At 43.5% G+C, this 24,158-nt stretch overlaps 1 protein-coding gene across 1 annotated transcript in view; it reads right to left on the bottom strand.

The window, feature by feature from the left end:
- adgb (androglobin) overlaps positions 1-24,158 on the bottom strand; it is a 110,800-nt gene that overhangs the window by 16,639 nt on the left and 70,003 nt on the right. The window contains exons 24-30 of the mRNA XM_029631913.2: positions 17,354-17,447; positions 14,728-14,859; positions 14,408-14,561; positions 13,950-14,134; positions 13,560-13,726; positions 2,215-2,390; positions 916-1,027 (exon numbers count right to left, since the gene is read on the bottom strand). Of these exons, the coding sequence (XP_029487773.1) occupies positions 916-1,027; positions 2,215-2,390; positions 13,560-13,726; positions 13,950-14,134; positions 14,408-14,561; positions 14,728-14,859; positions 17,354-17,447 (1,020 nt within the window). The remainder of the gene's footprint in view (positions 1-915; positions 1,028-2,214; positions 2,391-13,559; positions 13,727-13,949; positions 14,135-14,407; positions 14,562-14,727; positions 14,860-17,353; positions 17,448-24,158) is intronic.

Raw genomic sequence — 24,158 nt, 5'->3', positions numbered from 1 at the left:
GAAAAACTCCCTAGAAAGGCCAGAACCTAGGAAGAAACCTAGAGAGGAACCAGGCTATGAGGGTGGCCAGTCCTCTTCTGACTGTGCCATGTGGTGATTTTTACAGAACATGGCCAAGATGTTCAAATGTTCATAGATGACCAGCAGGATTAAATAATAATAATCACAGCTATATTCATCTGCCTTTCATTAGGGATTTGATTAAAGCCCCATGGCTAGTCACAGGGAGAACAGACAGACCTGCCTGCCTGCTGCATATCTGGCACATTTCAGATCCAACATGCAAAATAATATGCTCGGAAAACAAACACAGGGATGCGACATCCGATCAGAATTCAGAGGAAAACATTGGGGGCTTCTGAAATGCAATATGTAATATGGAAATGTAATTACTATCCTCGTGCATATTGGGGGAATTATCTGAATTGCAATGTGAATGAATAATATGATTCCAACCCAAATAGTCAGTATATTTTAAAGTAAAGTTGAAACCTGACCAAAAATAACCCCAATATCTCATTGGGATATTAGCCTATTGCTTCAGACAGCAGAGTAGTGTACCTGACCACAGATGGGGTGAAGTGAGGTGACCAGAGTGGACAAACTGTCCGAGCCAGAAGAGAAGATTCAAACTCTTTTCTTTGGTCTGGGACAAAATTCAAGAACTCAGTACAGGTCATATCCCCCTTCATGTCATTCACTCCCGCAGATTACAAACAAACTTGTCGGTGGGATTTGGATGGCCTTGCTTAATGTCTGTGCAGAAGAGAATATTATAATTCCGAGCCTCTCATTGGCTGCTGGGCTCTCTCTGTGTCAGGATTGTGGGTATTGTTGCATTTGTGATTTTCTGGTGTGTTCTCTATGGGGCCTGCTGAAGGGGATTGTGCATCTATGAGTGGCTGGTGTGAGTACCTTTCATCTCGTTCCTCTCCAGGTCCCTGAGCGTATGGACGAAGGCCATCTGAGAGTTGTCGAGAGCCCAGCTCTTATGCAACACCTCCGCCACCACTATGTACTTATGGCCCTGAGAGAACGAGAGACAACAGTCATCCACAACAACAACACAGACAAACAAGTACACCTCTACCTGCCCTGCACTATGCACACGACCTTCAAATTCAGGGAACACAGTCAACAATTCTAGCTATAGCAGTTATAGCATTTCGGTCTGAGACGAGAGAGAAAGAGAAAAACATCATAACACAACCGCCACAGATAAACATCAGCAGCACCTAAAGCCACTGTCAGTGATACAGTATGTACTGAGTCACAGAGATAGAGACACAGTAAATATCACATTTAGTTCATTTTTCCCTTTGTGATGATTTAGATACATGTATAACATAGTTCTAACAGTATGCTGTTTAGAGTGGTGTAAAAGCAGTTTGCAAGTGAGCATCAATATGTTAGTGTAGGGGGCACCGGCATCTTGATAATTGACTTTGGCTCCAAGCCACTATAATCCTGATCAATACCTCTTCATTCTGATCTATCGTACCTGAACATCACTCCATCTGATCAGAGGTTGGGCTCTCAAGTGGCGCACCGGTCTGAGGCACTGCATCTCAGTGCTAGGGGCGTCATTACAGACCCTGGTTCGATTCCAGGCTGTATCACAACCGGACGTAATTGGCAGTCCCATAGGGCGGCGCACAATTGGCCTAGCGTTGTCCGGGTTTGGCCGGAGTAGGCCGTCATTGTAAATAAGAATTTGTTCTTAACTGACTTGCCTAGTTAAATAAAGGTTAAATAATAATTTTTGAAAAAGAGGTTCGCTAGTAGCTCATTAATATTGATGCTACAGGGTTGTTTTTGCTGTTTGATGTAACAGAGCTGAGAGAATGCTCAATAATTTGCCTCTGAAGAGAGGTTTCACCCAAAGACAGCGAAGTTAATTGAAGGGTACAAAGTGACTCAGATAAACAGTAGCCGAGAGTGTGTGTGAACCAAACTTTCCGATACCGTCTGTGTGAGGTCTGGCGGCAAACTCAGTAGCGACTCATAAATCATGTCAAAATCAGAGCCTGCCTGATAGGTAGAGAGATAAGAGAGCATACGATAACAAAACAACTCCCCAATTATTTTGTATCTTCACTCCACATCCAACCCTTTGCTTCCTACTTCCCCTAGTCCAGAGTGTGGGTCTGTGTGTGTTACAGCAGAATCTTTCATATGGGCGATGGTTGAAAGGTGAGCTGTCAGCGGTGATACCATAGTCTCCATGGGTGGCTGGGTCTGGGCGTGAGGCTGGTTCTGGGTCTGGTCGGTCAGGTGGGGAGTCTCCATGGCCATGCCTTCCTGGCCCCCTCCTCCCTGGGTAGAGCCTATCACTCTGGCCTCTTCCTGACTCTGCTTTCCATCCGCCTGGGGGGGTCCGCAGGAGGCGGCTGTGACACGCAAAACACAATATTGATTTTCATTGACACATCTACCATTGAGGGGAGTCGACCTGGTTATTTCACAGTATTATACACTAACGGAAAACTGTCATTTATATGGTAATTTAGGGTATTATTAGGAGTAAAAATTGTACGTAGAAATGGTTTACTGCAGTATACTGTAAATTATGGTGCATTGTGGGAAAATGTCATGAGCAGGGAAAGAATTGCTGCATTTCAAATGGTACTGTAATACCACCCTAATGAAAACAGTACTGTGCCGTATCTTTGGAGCGCCAAAAACCTTTTGACCATTCGTAGGTGCATGGTATTGTTGTTTCTGGCTCATTAACATATGTGGAGGCGTGCCTTATAATAGGCTATATTAGTTATACACATGAGTGAGGTTGCTGTAAGAATTTCTATTACAATTTAACATGTAAAGGGGACAGATTGGAGTGGCTGCCAGTCTTAAACGTTAAATGGTTGAGCGTTTTGCCCCGTAGTCACCGCCAGTTTGGATGCCTTTGTTAAGGCCTCTAGAAGTGCAAGTCATATAAAACACCAAATGTTCATGCTGTAATGTGCAAACACTATACCTAGCATCAAAACTGCTTGTACCAATCCCTTGTCATTACATTAAAATACAAAACACCTCCATTCATTCATTCCGATTATTTTACGCTATTGTACTGTTTGTCATAACACAGTACTTGCTTTGATACCATATTTATAATACAGTAGACGTACATAATTGTACTTTCCACTGAACATGGCTGTTACTGCCAAATTCACAGCAACCCCTTTACAGTGTACATACTAAAATGTTAATATGCAGGTTAGATTGAATATTCAGTCCTCAGTTTCACTTTTCTATCATTTGTCCCCTGACCAACTAAATTACAAATTACACAACTCTGAGAGACTCTTATCCCCTTGCCCAACCCTACAGGGAACATTCACCCTCAATTGTTGTTTACTCTGCCATCAGTAAAGTTTAAGTATCAGAAAACAGCATTGTTGATTAATGTTGTGCCTTCCGGACTGGATCTGATTGTGATTGACAGGTTGGCTGCAGGCCTGGCTGATAGACAATTCATTGATTCAAATCAAATGATATTTGTCACATACACATGTTTAACAGATATTATTGCGGGTGTAGCGAAATGCTTGTGTTTCTAGCTCCAACAGTGCAGTAATATCTAACAATTCATAACAATACACACAACCTAAAAGTTAAAGAATGGAATTAAGGAATATATAAATATTAGGATGAGCAATGTCGGAGTGGCATTGACTAAAATACAGTAGAATAGAATACAGTATATACATGAGATGATTAAAGCAAAAATATGTAAACATTATTAAAGTGACTAGCGTTCAATTATTAAAAGTGGCCAGTGATTTCAAATCTATGTATATGGAACATCAGCCTCTAAGATGCAAGGTTACGTAACCACTTGGAAGCCACTTAGTGATGGCTATTTAACAGTCTGATGGCCTTGAGATAGAAGCTGTTTTTCAGTCTCTCGGTCCCAACTTTGATGCACCTATACTGACCTTGCCTTCAAGATGATAGTGGGGTGAACAGTGGCTCGGGTGGTTATTGTCCTTGATGATCTTTTTGGCCTTCATATGACATCGGGTGCTGTAGGTGTCCTGGAGGGCAGGTAGTTTGCCCCCGATGATGCGTTGGGGAGACCGCACCACCCTCTGGAGAGCGCTGTGGTTGCGGCCGGTGCAGTTGCCATACCAGGCAGTGATACAGCCCGACAGGATGCTCTCAATTGTGCATCTGAAAAAGTTTGTGAGGGTTTTAGGTGCCAAGCCAAATTTCTTCAGCTTCCTGAGGTTGAAGAAGCACTGTTGCACCTTCTTCACCACACTGTTTGTGTGGGTGGACCATTTCAGAACGTTAGTGATGTGTACCCCCAAAGAACTTGAAGCTTTCCACCTGCTCCACTGCGGTCCCGTTGATGTGGATAAGGGAGTGCTCCCTCTGCTGTTTCCTGAAGTCCACGATCAGCTCATTTGTTTCGTCGACATTGAGTGAAAGGTTATTTTCCTGGCACCACACTCCAAGGGCCCTCACCTCCTCTCTGTAGGCTGTCTCGTCATTGTTGGAAATCAGTTCTACTATTGTCGTGTCGTCTGCAAACTTGATGATTGAAATGGAAGTGTGCATGGCCACGCAGTCATGGGTGAACAAGGAATACAGGAGGGGTCTGAGCACACACCCTTGTGGGGCCCCGGTGTTAAGGATCAGCAAAGTGTAGATGTTTTTTTCTACATTCACCACCTGGGGGCGGCCTGGCAGGAAGTCCAAGACCCAGTTGCACAGGGCAGTGTTCAGACCCAGGGCACCGAGCTTAATGATGAGCTATGGTGTTGAATGCTGAGCTATAGTCAATGGACAGCATTCTTAAATAGGTATTTAATCTCCTGTCCAGATGGGATAGGGCAGTGTGCAATGCGATGGCGATTGCATCTTCTGTGAACCTGTTAGGGCTTTTTTGTAACCTGAAGTGGGTCTAGGGTGGCCGGTAAGGTAGAGGTGATATGATCCTTAACTAGCCTCTCAAATCACTTTATGATGACAGAAGTGAGTGCTACGGGTCGATAGTCATTTTAGTTCAGTTACCTTTGCCTTCTTGGGGACAAGAACAATGGTGGACATCTTGAAGCAAATGGGGACAGTAGACTGGGATAGGGAGAGATTGAATACGTCCGTAAACACTCCAGCCAGCTGGTCTGCGCATGCTCTGAGGACGCAGCTAGGGATTCCGTCTGGGCCGGCAGCATTGCGAGGGTTAACACGCTTAAATGTCTTACTCACGTCGGCCACGGAGAAGGAGAGCCCACAGTCCTTGGTAGCAGGCCACGTCGGTGGTACTGTGTTGGGCGAAGAAGGTGTTTAGCTGTCGGTTTACGTAGTGGCTAGTTTTCCATTTGTAGTTTGTGATTGTCTGTAAACCCTGCCACATACAGTACCAGTCAAAAGTTTGGACACACCTACTCATTCCAGGGTTTTTCTTTATATGTGCTATTTTCTACATTGTAGAACAATAGTGAAGACAATAAAACTATGAAATAACACAGAAAAATGTAGTAACCGAAAAAGTGTTGAACAAATCAAAATACACAGTGGCAAGAAAAAGTATGTGAGCCCTTTGGAAATACATGGACATCTGAATAAATCGATCATAAAATGTTATCTGATATTCATCTAGGTCACAACAATAGACAAACACAGTCTGCTTAAACTAATAACAGACAAACAATTACACGTTTTCATGTCTTTATTGAACACACTGTAAACATTCACAGTGCAATGTGGGAAAAGTATGGGAACCCTTGGATTTAATAACTGACCTTCCTTTGGCAGCAATAACCTCAACCAAGCGTTTTCTGTAGTTGCGATTCAGACCTGCACAACGGTTAGGAGGAATTTTGGACCATTCCTTTTTACAAAACTGTTCAAGTTCAGCAATATTTACATTTACATTTAAGTCATTTAGCAGACGCTCTTATCCAGAGCGACTTACAAATTGGTGCGTTCACCTTAAGACATCCAGTGGAACAGCCACTTTACAAGAGTGCATCTAAATCTTTTAAGGGGGGGGGTGAGAAGGATTACTTTATCCTATCCTAGGTATTCCTGAAAGAGGTGGGGTTTCAGGTGTCTCCGGAAGGTGGTGATTGACTCCGCTGTCCTGGCGTCGTGAGGGAGTTTGTTCCACCATTGGGGGCCAGAGCAGCGAACAGTTTTGACTGGGCTGCGCGGGAACTGTACTTCCTCAGTGGTAGGGAGGCGAGCAGGCCAGAGGTGGATGAACGCAGTGCCCTTGTTTGGGTGTAGGGCCTGATCAGAGCCTGGAGGTACTGAGGTGCCGTTCCCCTCACAGCTCCGTAGGCAAGCACCATGGTCTTGTAGCGGATGCGAGCTTCAACTGGAAGCCAGTGGAGAGAGCGGAGGAGCGGGGTGACGTGAGAGAACTTGGGAAGGTTGAACACCAGACGGGCTGCGGCGTTCTGGATGAGTTGTAGGGGTTTAATGGCACAGGCAGGGAGCCCAGCCAACAGCGAGTTGCAGTAATCCAGACGGGAGATGACAAGTGCCTGGATTAGGACCTGCGCTGCTTCCTGTGTGAGGCAGGGTCGTACTCTGCGGATGTTGTAGAGCATGAACCTACAAGAACGGGCCACCGCCTTGATGTTAGTTGAGAACGACAGGGTGTTGTCCAGGATCACGCCAAGGTTCTTAGCGCTCTGGGAGGAGGACACAATGGAGTTGTCAACCGTGATGGCGAGATCATGGAACGGGCAGTCCTTCCCCGGGAGGAAGAGCAGCTCCGTCTTGCCGAGGTTCAGCTTGAGGTGGTGATCCGTCATCCACACTGATATGTCTGCCAGACATGCAGAGATGCGATTCGCCACCTGGTCATCAGAAGGGGGAAAGGAGAAGATTAATTGTGTGTCGTCTGCATAGCAATGATAGGAGAGACCATGTGAGGTTATGACAGAGCCAAGTGACTTGGTGTATAGCGAGAATAGGAGAGGGCCTAGAACAGAGCCCTGGGGGACGCCAGTGGTGAGAGCGCGTGGTGAGGAGACAGATTCTCGCCACGCCACCTGGTAGGAGCGACCTGTCAGGTAGGACGCAATCAAGCGTGGGCCGCGCCGGAGATGCCCAACTCGGAGAGGGTGGAGAGGAGGATCTGATGGTTCACAGTATCGAAGGCAGCCGATAGGTCTAGAAGGATGAGAGCAGAGGAGAGAGAGTTAGCTTTAGCAGTGCGGAGGGCCTCCGTGATACAGAGAAGAGCAGTCTCAGTTGAATGACTAGTCTTGAAACCTGACTGATATGGATCAAGAAGGTCATTCTGAGAGAGATAGCGGGAGAGCTGGCCAAGGACGGCACGTTCAAGAGTTTTGGAGAGAAAAGAAAGAAGGGATACTGGTCTGTAGTTGTTGACATCGGAGGGATCGAGTGTAGGTTTTTTCAGAAGGGGTGCAACTCTCGCTCTCTTGAAGACAGAAGGGACGTAGCCAGCGGTCAGGGATGAGTTGATGAGCGAGGTGAGGTAAGGAGAAGGTCTCCGGAAATGGTCTGGAGAAGAGAGGAGGGAATAGGGTCAAGCGGGCAGGTTGTTGGGCGGCCGGCCGTCACAAGACGCGAGATTTCATCTGGAGAGAGAGGGGAGAAAGAGGTCAGAGCACAGGGTAGGGCAGTGTGAGCAGAACCAGCGGTGTCGTTTGACTTAGCAAACGAGGATCGGATGTCGTCGACCTTCTTTTCAAAATGGTTGACGAAGTCATCTGCAGAGAGGGAGGAGGGGGGGAGGGGGAGGAGGATTCAGGAGGGAGGAGAAGGTGGCAAAGAGCTTCCTAGAGTTAGAGGCAGATGCTTCTAATATTATATTATTATTATTATTATTATAATATTCTTCAGATGACTGGTGTGAACTGCTTGAGGTCATGCCACAGCATCTCAATCGACTTGAGGTCAGAACTCTGACTGGGCCACTCCAGAAGGTGTATTTTCTTCTGTTGAAGCCAGTCTGTTGTTGATTATTTCTGTGGTTTGGGTCATTGTCCTGTTGAGCTTCACTTGGAAGACAGAGAGCCTAACAATCTACAGCAAAATGGCTTGATAAACTTGGGAATTCATTTTTCCGTCGATGATAGCAAGTCTTCCAGGCCCTGAGGCAGCAAAGCAGCCCCAAACCATGATGCTCCCTCCACCATACTTTACAGTTGGGATGAGGTTTTGATGTTGGTGTGCTGTACCTTTTTATCCTCCACATGTAGTGTTGTGTGCGCCATCCAAACTACTCAACTGTAGTTTCATCTGTCCACAGAATATTTTTCCTGTAGCGCTGTGGAACATCCAGGTGCACTTTTGCAAACTTCAGCAATTTTTTTGGGACAGCAGTGGCTTCTTCCGTGGTGTCCTCCCATGAACACCATTCTTGTTTAGTGTTTTGCCTATCGTAGTCTCGTCAACAGAGATGTTAGCCTGTTCCAGAGATTTCTGTAAGTCTTTAGCTGACACTCTAGGATTCGTCTTAACCTCATTGAGCATTCTGCGATGTGGTCTTGCAGTCATCTTTGCATTACGGCCACTCATATTGAGAGTAGCAACAATGCTGAACTTTCTCAATTTATAGACAATTTGTTTTACCATGGACTTTTAAACACCAAGGCTTTTAGAAATACTTTTGTAACCCTTTCCAGCTTTACGCAAGTCAACACTTCTTCATTTTAGGTCTTCTGAGATCTCTTTTGTTCCGGGTTTCAGGCAATGCTTCTTGTGAATAGCAAACTCAATTTTTGTGAGTGTTTTTTTTATAGGGCAAGGCAGCTCCAACCAACATCTCCAATCTCATCTCACTGATTGGACTCCTAACTAATAGGACTCCTGACTCCAATGAGCTTTTGGAGAGGTCATTAGCCTTGGGGTGCACATACTTTTTCCAACCTACACTGTGAATGTTTAAATGACGTATTCAATATAGACTACAAAAATACAATAATTTGTGTGTTATTAGTTTAAGCACACTATGTGTGTCTATTGTTGTGACTTAGATGAAGATCAGATCAAATTTGATGACCAATTTATGCAGAAATCCAGGTAATTCCAAAGGGTTCACATACTTTTTCTTGCCACTGTATTTTATAATTGAGATTATTCAAAGTAGCCACCCTCTGCCTTGATGACAGCTTTGAACACTCTTGGCATTCTCTCAACCAGCTTCATGAGGTAGTCACCTGGTATGCCCTTCAATTAACAGGTGTACCTTGTTAATTTGTGGAATTTATTTCCTTAATGAGTTTGAGCCAATCAGTTGTGTTGTGACAAGGTAGGGGTGGGTATACAGAAGATGTCCCTATTTGGTAAAAGACCAAGTCCATATTATGTCAAGAACAGCTCAAATAAGCAAAGAGAAATTACAGTCCATGAAAGTTTATTCAAGTTCAGTCGCAAAAACCATCAAGCTCTATGATGAAAGGAAGTCCCAGAGTAAACTCTGCTGTAGAGGACAAGTTTCTGCCTCAGAAATTGCAGCCCAAATGAATGCTTTGAACAGAGTTCAAGTAATAGACACATCTCAACATCAACTGTTTAGAGGAGACTGCGTGAATCGGGCCTTCATGGTTAAATTGCTGCAAAGAAACCACAACTAAAGGAGACCAAAAAACACGGACAATGGACATTAGACGGTGGAAATCTGTCCTTTGGTCTGATGAGTCCAAATTTGAGATTTTTGGTTACAACCGCTGTGTTTTTGTGAGACACAGAGTTGGTGAATGGATGATCTCTCAGTGGTTCCCACTATAAAGAATGTAGGAAGAGGTGTGATGGTGTGTGGGTACTTTCCTGGTGACACTGTCAGTGATTTACTTAGAATTCAAGGCATACTTAACCAGCATGGCTACCACAGAATTCTGCAGCGATACGCCATCCCATCTGGTTTGCGCTTAGTGGGACTATCATTTGTTTTTCAACAGGACAATGACCAAACACACCTCCAGGCTGTGTAAGGGATATTTGACCAAGATGGAGAGTGATGGAGTGCTGCATCAGATGACCTGGCCTCCACAATCACTCAAACTCAACCCAAATGAGATGAGGGATGAGTTGGACCGCAGAATGAAGGAAAAGCAACCAACAAGTGCTCAGCATATATGGGAACTCCTTCAAGACCGTTGGAAAAGCATTCCAGGTGAAGCTGGTTGAGAGAATACCAAGAGTGTGAAAAGCTCTCGGAGGCAAAGGGTGGCTACTTTGAAGAATCTAAAATAAGAATCTAAAACACACTTTTTCGGTTACTACATGATGCGTTATTTTATAGTTTTGATGTATTCACCATTATTCTACAATGTAGAAAATAGTAAAAAAAAAAAAAACACTTGAATGAGTAGATGTGTCGAAACTTTTGACTGGTACTGTACGTCTCATGTCTGAGTCTTTGAATTACGACTTCACGTTGTCTATATACTGACGTTTTGCCTGTTGTGATTGCCTTACGGAGGGAATAACTACACTGTTTGTATTCAGCCATATTCCCAGTCACCTTGCCATGGTTTGCACGTTCAGTTTTGTGCGAATGCTGCCATTTATCCACGGTTTCTGGTTAGGGTAGGTTTTAATAGTCACAGTGGGTACACCATCTCCTATAAGCTTCCTGATAAACTCAGTCCCCGTATCCATGTATTTGTCGATGTTATTCTTAGAGGCTACCCAGAACATATCCCAGTCCGCGTGATCAAAACAATCTTGACGCGTGGAATACGGTAGAACAGACCAGTGTTGAATAGTCCTTAGCATGGGTAGTTTCTGTTTGAGTTTCTGTCTTTTGGAAGGGAGGAGCAAAAAGGAGTCGTGATCAGATTTACTGAAGGGAGGGCGGAGGAGGGCTTTGTAGACATTTTGAAAAGCTGAGTAACAGTGGTCCAATGTTTTCTCGGAGCGAGTGCTATATTCAATATGTTGGTAAAAACTTCGGAAGCATTTTCCTCAAATTGACTTTGTTAAAATCCCCAGCTACAATAAATGCATCCCCAGGATATGTGGTTTCCAGTTTGCTTGAAGTCCAGTGAAGTTCTTTGAGGGCTTGAGAGTGAAAATCCACGGCTCTGACTATAACCGAAGAGAATTCTCTTGGGAGGAAATACGGTCGTCACTTGATTGTGAGGTATTCTAGGTCAGGTGAACAAAATGACTTGAGTTTCTGTATGTTAACACAATCACACCATGAGTGGTTAATCATGAAACATACACCCCCACCTTTCTTCTTCCCGGAGGGGTTATTCTGCGCGATATACTGAGAACCCTGCTGGCTGTATGGACAAAGACCGTATATCCCGAGAGAGCCAGGGCATTTTGATGTCTGACAAACAGACAGACATCACCATGAAGTGATGCCGCTGCGATGTTCGCAGTGTGGCCGAGAGAGAGAAAGGCTGGCACTGCAGAATCTGAGCAGGAAATGCACAGTCACCATTACACTGACAACAAATGGGTAGTATCATACACTCACATAAACAGAATACCTTACCTTCCCCTACGTATGTATTTGGACAGTGATGCTAAAATGTTAAATGTGGCTCTATACTCCAGCATTTTGGATTCAAGATCAATTGTTTCATTTGCAGTGACAGTGCAGAATGTCACCTTTTATTTGAGGTTATTTCCATTAATATCTGATTTACTATTTGAAGATATCATAAGATGTCCAAAGTATTTGGAGAAATTTCACTTATAGTGTACCAAAGTAGTCAAAAGTGAAAGTAGTTGGTCCTATATTCCCAGCACGCATTTTTTTATTTAACCTTTATTTAACTAGGCAACTCAGTTAAGAACAAATTCTTATTTACAATGACAGCCTACTGGGGAACAGTGGGTTAATATCCTTGTTCAGGGGCAGAATGACAGGTTTTTACCAGCCTTTCGGTTACTGGCCCAACGCTCTAACCACTAGGCTACTTGCCACCCCCAATGACTACATCAAGCTTGTGACTCTACAAACTCGTTAGATGCATTTGATGCATCTTACCATTACCAATAATGGGGGAGATAAGCATTTTGATCTTTGTCCCTCTGTAACTTTCTCACCCATCATTATTCACGATTCATTCATGATTATCCATAATCATGGTAGTATCATGTAGAAATGTTCTAACATTTCTATTCCTAATTACAATAAAAGTGACTCCACAATACATTATTCACAATTCACTTCTTATTGGACAAAACATTATTTTTTTATTTTACCTTTATTTAACTAGGCAAGTCAGTTAAGAACAAATTCTTATTTTCAATGACGGCCTAGGAACAGTGGGTTAACTGCCTGTTCAGGGGCAGAACAACAGATTTGTACCTTGTCAGCTCGGGGATTTGAACTTGCAACCTTTCGGTTACTAGTCCAACATTCTAACCACTAGGCTACCCTGCCGAAACAATACCAACACAAGCAGTAAATGTCTCCAACAAGTTTGTAGAATCACAAGCTTGATGTAGTCATTTGTGTGCAAGGAATATGGGACCAAATACTAAACACATTTGAATACTTTAACCCTCATCCTATCAACATATTTTACATACATGGATCACCAACTGAGGTCATTTTGACCCCAAGAAGAAACTATTGGAAAAGCAACAATCATAGCCCAATATCACCTTAATTCTTATCAAAACATCATAAGACATAGAAATAATGTTTTCTGAAATAAAAATGACCAAAACAGCCTGGTATTTTAGCAAAAGTACAGTTAATTTGCATATTCTGTAAAACTTCCAATATAAATGTGTCCCTTCAATAAAGCATTTTAGTACAATCCACATAAGTACTAAAAAAGCTGATTTACCATCATTTGATTGGAGTATCATTTGGTTTTTTAGAATTTTTAAGTAAATATCAATTCCATATTGAACGAGTCACTGGTACTTCCTGCTTTAGTTTTTTGCTTGTAAGCAGGAATCAGAAGGATATAATTATGGTCAGATTTGTCAAATAGAGGGCGAGGGAGAGCTTTGTATGCTTCCTCTGTGTGTGGAGTAAAGGTGGTCTAGATTTTTTTCCCTCTGGTTGCACATGTGACATGCTGGTAGAAATGAGGTCCAACGGATTTAAGTTTGCCTGCATTAAAGTCCCCGACCACTAGGAGCTCCGTTTCTAGATAAGAATTTTCTTGTTTGCTTATGGCCTTACAAGCTAAAAAGCTAAAAACTAAGTTCCAAACAACGCGAAAAAACTAACAAAATAGCACAGCTGGTTAGGAACCCGTAAAACAGCAGCCATCCCCTCCGGCGCCAATATCATTCGCCTATGATGTTGTATAGGTGGAGTTATGGGCCAAATGGCATATATGAAAATGTATTTCTAACCATGTGGAACTGCATATTTTAGTTTCAAACCATATTTAAATGTTTATCTAATGTCACACAGTGGCCCGATTATTTATAGAAAAAAAAGCATATGTACAGTAAATGACTGTTACAGACACAGTAATTTAAATACAGTACTTTGTGAACAGAATGAATAGCTTGACATGTTCTACAACATATCTACCCTGTCAATCATGATTGCAAGTGACACAGGAAATATATGAAAATACAATGACTCCTCTAAGCACTTTTTGTCTTCCATCTGACCTTAAAACAATGTTACTCACGATTGCTAGGATGGAAGTGGTATACCGGGATGACCACGTGGCCTTTCCCAGTGTTACTAGCCACCACTTCCTCGTGGTCCAGAACGGAGAGGCGGATGTGAACATCCGGTTTGGACGTCTGGAACTGGACCGTACCGGCGTGGTCCGCGGTCACCTTCACAGAATACCTGTCGTAATATACAGAGTTTATTATTGGTAGGGCCAGAAGTTTTCCTGACAATGTGATCTGACCAGGAAAAACTATGCCCTCAATCAATATGTGATTAGCACAAAACATAGACAACAGGCAATTATGAATTCCCGGTGAATCATATAACTGATTACAATTAAATTAGGCACCTTCCAACCTAAGTACGTATGTTTTACTCTGTCATTATTCCGTTATGCTACCTGCAGATGACGTTCCTGTCATTGGGAATGTAGTAATCCCTGAATTCCTTCACAGAGAAGTTGTTGAGTGGAGCCTCTCGTGCCAGGTCAGGAAGATCACATGAGCCAATCAGACGCATCCTCCACTTGGCCCCCACGAGGGGTGTGTCAGGGGTGTGGGCCTCCGCCACAAAGGTGTATCCACGCTACAGGGAGGTGGGTATGAGGCACGAGGTTTAGTTTCTCACACACACAAAAGTACAGGGCACACCCACACACAAAAGTACATGGCACACCCACATACATACATACACTGCATATACAGCACTATCATAGTGCCACATTCCTACACTGTAAAGCACAAAAACACGTTTTTTTTTTTTTTATATACACATACATATGCGTTTCCACGTACAGTATAACATACAGTTTGTGTTTGTGAGAGGTTGAATGTACAGTAGTTTGTTTAATGTTGAGACCTGGTTGTGTTGGTAGACGTGGGGCTCTACTCTCTGGAAGACTCTGGGTAGCTCCTCTCCCGTGTTGTTGTCTATGACGTGGAGCAGACAGGAGGAGACTGGGGAGTAGACCTTAGCCACGAGCAGCATTTCTTTAGGCACCAAGAACACCTCTCTGGAACACACGCAACACACAGCACTCACAATGACGTTTTACTACCACATAAAAAAAACACTAACAACGGAGGATCATGGGGGTGTTAGCGAAACATTTTACATTCATATATAACATGAGTCGGTGCTTTATCCGTGTGTTGTGAGTAAGTGTATGTGTCTTCTACCTGAAGACCAGTAGCCAGGAGTTGGCCAGTTCAGGCAGAGGGACAGAGTAGTCGGTGAACATGATTCTGGTCCACTCATCCTCCTGACAGGGGTACAGTTCAGCTGTCCTCTCATCGTTACTGAAGATGTACCTGGACAATAAAGACACAACAACCATGACTATCAGGGAAAGAGGTGCTGCATATGGGGGCTAGGTCCACTCCAATACTGCATAAACAGAAACTGTTCTTAGCGTGGAACTGAGAAAAATTGCTTTTATTTACCTTGGTTTCACAGTAACTTTATGCAGTTACTTTCATGTATCAAAAATGACATTAACTAATTTTCAACCAAATGAGCAGTTACTGCCTTTTTGCTTGGTAGGGCAGATCAGGGGCCCGATGTATGAAGCGTCTCAGAGTAGGATTGCTGATCTAGGATCAGGTCCCCGATGTCCATGTTATCTTATTCAGTGTGATCTAAAAAGTGAAACTGATCCTAAAATCAGCAGTCCTACTCTGAGACACTTGATACATGCGGGGGGGGGATAACTTTTATATAGAGGGCTGAGAGTTACTATATGACAGTGTAACCTCACTTTGTCAACTTCACTCAAAAAGTCTAGAGTTGACAAAGACAGGGTTTGTCTGTGTTTGGTGAGACGAGCACCCAAGAGGTTATAGGTGAGTAAGAGTTACAAGGTGCGGAGATGGTGACCCAGTGCCTTCAGACTGTTCATTCCCTATCTGGAGTCTGTCCCTGGGCTCAACCGACTGGGGGGGGGGGGGGGGGGGGGGGATGATCACAGAGAGAGGGTCAAACAAACAGAGAATGAGGGGTTAAACAGAATATGAGGCAGATACATTTGGCCAGAATTCTCTCTGATATGACACTGAACGAACAGGCATGATCAATGTGTGAAACAGGTCATCTGCAAAATCTCTCTTTTTTAAAAATGTTTTATTATTTTTTTTTTACCCCTTTTTCGTGGTATCCAATTGTTGTAGTAGCTACTATCTTGTCTCATCGCTACAACTCCCGTACGGGCTCGGGAGAGACGAAGGTTGAAAGGCATGCGTCCTCCGAAACACAACCCAACCAGCCGTACTGCTTCTTAACACAGCGCGCATCCAACCCGGAAGCCAGCCGCACCAATGTGTCGGAGGGTACACCGTGCACCTGGCAAAAAATTATTTCTGCATTTCGAATGGTACTTTAATTACACGCAACAGAATACAGTACTGTGACCACTAGTGGGTGGGTGTATGGTATTGCTGTTTCTGGCTAATTAACATACTTTGAGGCGTGTCTTGTAAGAGGCTTTATTGTTGCACTCGTGAGTGAGAATGCTGCACCAATTTATCTATCTGGATATAGTGCCCCATGTCCATTTGGCAGACAGATCGTTCAAGATTGACGTCGAAGACGTCGAAAAATGCTTCCGAACCCGGCCACTAGGGGCAACATTGCCATCATGTAAGCATGAGTAAGGGATCAGAAGGTTGCGTGTTGACACTTTTTTGGGTGGGAGTTTTAACCTTATCCCAAACCTTAATGCTTACCGTAACCATTTGGAATGAGTGCCTAAACATAATGTTTTAAACCTATCCCAAACCTTAATGGGATACTTTGAGATTTTGACAATGAGGCCCTTTACCTACATCCCCAGAGTCAGATGAACTCGTGGATACCATTTTTACGTCTCTGCGTGTAGTTTGAAGGAAGTTGCTAACTAGCGCTAGAGCAATTGCTAACCAGCGTTAGTGCAATGACCATGTCTATGACTAACGCTAATGACTGCAAGTCTATGAGTAACGCTAATGACTGCAAGTCTATGAGTAATGCTAATGACTGCAAGTCTATGAGTAACGCTAATGACTGCAAGTCTATGAGTAATGCTAATGACTGCAAGTCTATGGGTAACGCTAAGGACTGCAAGTCTATGGGTAACGCTAATGACTGCAAGTCTATGGGTACTTGCAATCATTGCACTAACACTAGAAATTAGAAATTGGAGAAATGGAATGATATAGAGCAGTAGGAGCAACAAAAACACTTAGAAAAGTGATGTTTGGAGCAATTTGAAATTCTGCAGTGAGACTGTGTCTGTTTTGCCCTGTAGTTGCTGCCAGTTTGGATGCCTTTGTCAAGGCCTCTAGAAGTGCAAGTGATATAAAACAGAAACGATTCACTAATATACTGTAATGTGTAAACACTTTACCTATCAGCCAACCTGTTCGAACCAATCGCTTGTAATTATTTTGAAATACAAACCTCTCCCCTCAATTCATTTAATGGATTCACCCTTTAATTCATTCCAATTACGGCAGGATACTTTATTACAGTATAATACAGTACATTTTACGGTATTGTACTGTATGTCATTACGCAGTACCTGCTTCGATACCGTATTTATATCACAGAAGGTGTACTGAAATATGAAAAACATATTGCCACCGAGCTACCTGTAAGCTACTGTGAAATTCACAGTATCCCCTTTACAGTGTTGGGAAGAAAACACAAGTATGCAGTGTGTTGGCTAAATTAGATGTGTCATGTTTGCGTGTGCTGCGTGAGATTGGGTTTTAGTGTTGTGTGCTCAGCTTTGAATGTGTGCGATGTTGAGCTAGCTGATTAATAATTTACCTCAATAAAGACACTGCGTGTTTCTCTGCATCCGATTCCACACTAGCCCAAATCTCCTGAAGTGTCTTTGAGGCACTGAGATTCTCCTTTGTGCCTAGATAATACATATAACACACACACCACGCTCAGTTAAGAAGCAGCAGACATACATAAAAGATGAAAGACATTCACCTTGAAGCCAAAGACATGAACACATTGCTATAATACTTGACTTAATGGAAGGTAAAAAGATGAGGAAGAGTGCCAGATGCATTTTTTTTGTGACGAAAGAGAAAAAAACACATTCAAACATCAAATTCACTGTGACACTCATCTCCAACCCTGTTACACGAGCCATGTACTGGATCAATTCATAAAATATGTAATTCTTCATGCTGTATCTCCCTGGCTATGCTACTGAGGTGTGTGTGCGCCGCCGTGCAAGCTTGCAGGTGTGCGTGAGAAAGTCAACGACAGGCGTTTCTCATCTTCTCCAAATCAAGAGCCATTATGGGCTGGGCTCTGGTTTGGGAGATGAAAAAGTAGTCTTGTAGAGAGATGGCTGTTTGTGACAGACAGGGCATCCGAGGTAGTTAATGATAAAACACTGACAGAGTGGCCTGTACTGAACCTGAGACATCAGTTGTTGATGTCATTATTTGTCATGTGTTCCTAAAGTGCTTTGAGGCATGCAGTGGGTTTAAAATGTAAGGCTTGGAAATACAGAGATAGAAACAAATTAGTTTCTTGAACAACCAGTGATGGTTGTACCAGTGATGGAATCTGTGTGTGTCTTCCTAAATGACAAGTCTGTGAGTGTAGTGGAACAAGGAGGGGAGTTTGGCGAGTACTGGAATCTCATGTCTCATGTCTCTGCTCCAGGCCTTAGTGTTGTGTTCTGACAGGCTGGACAGGACAGAGTAACCCTCAAGCCCTGGCAATAAATAGAGTCTGTTCATGTCCCTCACCTAAAAAACACCCTCCCTACTTCTATCCCTTTCTCTTTCCCTCTCTCTAGCTCTCCATCCTCCTCTCTCCCCCCCTCGCTGCTCTCGATCAACTCGTAAACATGTCACAACAGAGCTGTTTTGATGTTCGAGGGGGTGCAGGTGGGTGGGTCGATGTGTGTGTGCATGAATGTGTGTGTTGTCCTGTCCCCCCCACCACCTTACCTGTCAGGGTGTATTAGTGAGAGTGGCAGACTCATCGATAAGTCTCTATTTCAGCCCAGAGTCCCAAAGATAGGGCACAGGGCTAACTCTTAGCAGAGAGAGAGAGAGAGAAGAGAGAGAGGAGAGAGAGAAGAGAGAGGAAAGAGAGAGAGAATAAGATGACACCGATGGAGAAAGTCCAACCCGACTTTGCTATTTTGTGACTTTTTCCGTGTTTATCCTTAATTTGTTTGTACAGAAAGCTCACACCATTGTCACAGCCAAGTACATTGGAATTATAAATCGACAGCTACTAACTTTAACCTCAATTTCAGTGCAAGCGAAGACAAGGGAGGAGTGCTGGAGTATTTGTTGGATTAAGACGCAGAGAAAATCAAATCGGCACTCCCCTCCATTTTACTGGCCAATGTCCAGTCACTTGAGAACAAGATGGATGAGCTCTGTTTGAGAGATTCCTACCAACGGGATGTGAAAAACTGTAATATTCTATGCTTTTCTGAAACTTGGCTGACGGGCGATATGATATGGACATAATACTCAAGGGTTTCTCCATGCTTTGTCACAACCGGAAAGGGGACTCAGGTCAAACCAAAAGGGGGAGGTGTGCCTCTTTGTAAACAACAACTGGTGCGCTGCTTCAAGTGTGAAGGAATTCTCAAGCTTTTGCTCCTGAACTAGAAAATCTTATGGGAAATTGCAGACGTTTTTATCTGTAATGATTACTGCTATCTACATCCTACCACAAAACGAGAATGGAACCAAGCTGGCACTCAACGAGCTGTACAAGGCCATAAACAAACAAGAAAACGCTCACCCAGAGGAAGTGTTTCTATTGCCTGTTTCTAGGACTTTAAAGTCCTGAAATTCTGTTTATCCCACTTTTACCAAGAGGCTCTGAACCACTTTTAATTAAGGCCTTCCCTCGCCCTCCCTTCAGCAAATCAGATCATGACTCCATCCTCCTGCTTCCTGTTTACAAGCAAAAACTCAAACAGGACGTACTCAGTACGGAAGTGGTGTGATGAAGCGGACGCTAAGCTACAAGGCTGTTTCGCTAGCATAGAGCAGAGTATGTTCAGGGATTCATCAGATAACATTGAGGAGTTTACCACATCAGTCATGGGTTTCATCAATGCACTTGATGAAGTCATCCCCACAGTGACCATACTGTACATATGTACCCTAACAAAAAGCAATAGATTACCGCTTTCAATGAACGGGACACGGACATGGATGATTATAAGAAAGCCTGCTTACGACCCCGACGAACCATCAAACATGGAAAATGTCAATATAGGACTAATATTGAATCTTACTACACTGGTTCCGATGCGGTAGGGTTTGCAGACTATTACAAATAACAAAGGAAGACCCAGCCGTGAGTTGTCCAGTGACGAAAATCTCCCAGACCGAGGCAAACACTGAGCCAGACATGAGAGCCCCTGCTGTCCCGGACAACTGTGTGATCTTGATCTCCAATGGCCGATGTGAGTAAGACTTTTAAACAGGTTAAAACCTCTCTGGCCAACAGCCAGTGAAATTGCAGGGCGCCAAATTCACACAACAGAAATCTCATAATTAAAATTCCTCAAACATACAAGTATTATACACCATTTTAAAGTTACACTTCTTGTTAATCCAGCCACAGTGTCTGATTTCGAAAAGGCTTTACGGCGAAAGCACACCATGCGATTATGTTAGGTCAGCGCCTAGCCACAGAAAACCATACAGCCATTTCCCAACCAAGGAGAGGTGTCACAAAAGTCAGAAATAGCATTAAAATCAATCACTTATCTTCATCTGATGGCACTCCCAGGTCTCCATGTTAGACAATAAATGTTCGTTTTGTTCGATAAAGTTCATCTTTATGTCCAACTACCTCATTTTTGTTTGCATGTTTAGTCCAGTAATCCAAATGCACAAAGCGCAGGCACAAAGTCCAGACGAAAAGTCAAAAAAGTTCCATTAAAGTTTGTAGAAACATGTCAAACAATGTATATAATCAATCTATAGGATGTTTTTATCATAAATCTTCAATAATATTCCAACAATTCCGTTAGAAAGGGAATGAGCGGCCACGCTAAGACTAAAGGATTTCAGCCTGACCACTTGTTGAAACAGCTCTTATTCTCTCCCCTTTCACAATAGAAGCCTGAAACAATTTCTAAAGACTGTTGACATCTACTGGAAGCATTGGGAAGTGCAATCTGACCCCACAGAGACAGGATATTGGATAGGCAATCACTTTTAAAAAATACAAACCTCTGATTTCCCACGTTTCCCACATTTTTGCCTGCCATATGAGTTCTGTTATACTCACAGACATTATTTTAACAGTTTTAGAAACTTCAGAGTGTTCTATCCAAATCTACTAATTTATGCATATCCTAGCTTCTGGGCCTGAGTAACAGGCAGTTTACTCTGGGCACCTTATTCATGCAAGCTACTCAATACTGCCTCCCGTTCCCAAAGAAGTTAACACTCGCAAGGCCACTGGGCCAGACGGAATTCTCAGAGTATGCTCAGGCCAGCTGTCAAGTATCTTCACATAATTTCCAACATCTCATTGTCCCAGTCTGTAATTCCAACATGTTTCAAGCAGACCACCAATGTGTCTGTTCCTAAGAACTAGAAGGTAACCAGCCTAAACTACTATCGTCCCGTAGCACTCACATCTGTAACATCAACACCATCATCCCAGACACCACTCAAATGTTGCTACTGTTATTTTTCACTGTCTTTTTACTGTTGTTTTAATTTATTTACTTACCTATTGTTCACCTAATACCTTTTGTGCACTATTGGTTAGAGCCTGTAAGTAAGCATTTGGCGCACGTGACAAATAAACTTTGATTTGAATTCTCATACCGCCCCAACAGATCCACAGATGACACAATTTCTATAGCACTCCACACTGCTCTCTCCCACCTGGAGAAATACCTATGTGAGAATGCTGTGCATTGACTACAGCTCAGCCTCAAAGCTCATCACCAAGCTCGGGACCCTGGGACTGAACACCTTCTGCAACTGGATCCTGGACTTTCTGACGGCCGCCTCCAGGTGGTAAGGGTAGGTAACAACATATCTGCCACGCTGACCCTCAACACTGCGGCCCCTCAGGGGTGTGTCTTTAGTCCCCTCCTGTACTCCCTGTTCACCCAAGACTGTATGGCTATGCATCACTTTAACACATTCATCTAGTTTGCTGACTACACAGTGGTGGTAGGCCTGATCACCGACGACGATGAGACAGCCTACAGGGATGAGGTCAGAGACCTGGCAGTGCAGTGCCAGGAAAACAACCTCTGCCTCAAAGTCAGCAAGACAAAGGAGCTGATCGTGGACTACAGGAAACAGAGGAGCGAGGATACCCCATCCACATTGACAAGGATATAGTGGAGCGGGTTAACAGCTTCAAGTTCCTTGACTTAATATGTTTATCTCACACCAGCACAGTTGTGAAGGAGGCTGACAAGATTTGGAATGTCACTGAAAAAGTTATACAGCTGCACCATTGAGAGCATCTTGACTGGCTGCATCACTGTTTGGTATGGCAACTGCACCGCCCTTGATCACAAGGCGCTACAGAGGGCGGTGGAGATGGCACAGTACATCACTGGGGCTGCCATCCAGGTCCTCTATACCAGGCAGTGTTAGAGGAAGGGCCTGTAAATTGTCAAAGACCCTAGCCACCGAAGCTATAGACTGTTCACTCTGCTATGGCACGGCAAGCAGTACCGGAGCGCCAACCTGGGGCCAAAAGGCACCTGAACAACTTCATACCCCCAAGCCATATGATTACTGAACAGTTAATCAAATGGCTACCCAGACTATTAACTTTACCCTTTTTTCCACTGACTCTCTTACACTGACTCTATGCACATTTATTTGACTCACACACACTCACACATACTTACACTGACACTCCAACACACACACACTACATATATGCTCACACACACAAAACACACACACATATTGACGTCATACACACACACTTTCACACTCTCCACAGAAGCTGCTGCTAGTCTGTTTATTATCTATACTGATTGCTATGTCAGTTTTACCCCTACCTACATGTACATATTACCTCAGCTACCTCGTACTCCCCAGCACACTGACTCTGCACCGGTACTCCTTGTATATAGACTCGTTATTGGTATTTAGTGTTACTATTTTTATTGGCAAATTTTCTTAATTTCTAACTCTACATTGTTGAGAAAGGGCTCGTAAGAAAGCACTTCACAGTAAAGTCTACTCCTGTTATATTCGGTGCATGTGACAAATAATGTTTTTGTTTTTTTGACAGATACGGAGAAACAGAGAAAAATAAAATAAGGGAAGAAGGGAGAGAGGGAGAAAGGCAATGCCAGCCTGAGCCCTGTGGCAGTGATGGAGTGATGGAGTGGGCAGGGCTGCCAGGAGAGGAGGGAGGGGTGATCGGCCAGAAGCAGAGGGAGTGAGCTGCAACAGCCAGAGAGACCTTTACAACTCAGATACGGCGAAGGCGAAACAGAAAAAGAGAGAGGGGGAAAGAGAGGGAGAGAGTAATGAGGGTAGAGATGTTTATCTGTCAAAGATACACAAACTGCCAGATCAACATCGCTCTTACCAACAATCACATGCCTTTAATTAATCTTTCAGTCATTAGACAAGCAACAGTCAAACTGTTACAAACCAATTAAAAGGTCTGGATAACATCCCTCTCTTTCTAAATGAGAATCCATTCTTCCTCTCTTCAACTCAATGAGCAGATCTATCTATAGCAAAGAATGTATCTAATTGTGCTCTGATTGTACCTTGTAAAATTGTCCCTGAGGTCATTGGAAAATTTAATTGAATAACATTGAGAAGTTTGATTGTGAGTGTAAGGCCGTATTAACCCATTATTACCTGGTTTAGCAACATTGAGGGTGAGGACAGTATTAACCCATTATTACCTGGTTTAGCAACATTGAGGGTGAGGACAGTATTAACCCATTATTACCTGGTGCAGTAGCGCTGAGGATGAGGTTAGTATTAACCCATTATTACCTGGTTTACTAGCATTGAGGATGAGGCTATGAAAAGCCAACTGACATTTACACCTGAGGTGCTGACTTGCTGCACCCTAGACAACTACTGTGATTATTATTATTTGACCATGCTGGTCATTTATGAACATTTGAACTTCTTGGCCATGTTCTGTTATAATCTCCACCCGGCACAGCCAGAAGAGGACTGGCCACCCCTCATAGCCTGGTTCCTCTCTAGGTTTCTTCCTAGGTTTTGGCCTTTTCTAGGGAGTTTTTCCAAGCCACCGTGCTTCTACACCTGCATTGCTTGCTGTTTGGGGTTTTAGGCTGGGTTTCTGTACAGCACTTTGTGACATCAGCTGATGTAAGAAGGGCTATATAAATAGATTTGATTTTGATGAGGACAGATTTAACCCATTATTACCTGGTTTAGTAGCATTGAGGATGAGGACAGCATTAGCCCATTATTACCTGGTTTAGTAGCATTGAGGATGAGGACAGCATTAACCCATTATTACCTGGTTTAGTAGCATTGAGGATGAGGACAGCATTAACCCATTATTACCTGGTTTAGTAGCATTGAGGATGAGGACAGCATTAACCCATTATTACCTGGTTTAGTAGCATTGAGGATGAGGA

Source organism: Oncorhynchus nerka, linkage group LG24 (assembly GCF_034236695.1).
Source record: "Oncorhynchus nerka isolate Pitt River linkage group LG24, Oner_Uvic_2.0, whole genome shotgun sequence".
NCBI classification, from domain to species: Eukaryota; Metazoa; Chordata; class Actinopteri; order Salmoniformes; family Salmonidae; genus Oncorhynchus; species Oncorhynchus nerka.
The sequence above is the reverse complement of the archived record's forward strand: the minus strand, read 5'-3'. Positions and strand labels throughout refer to the sequence as shown.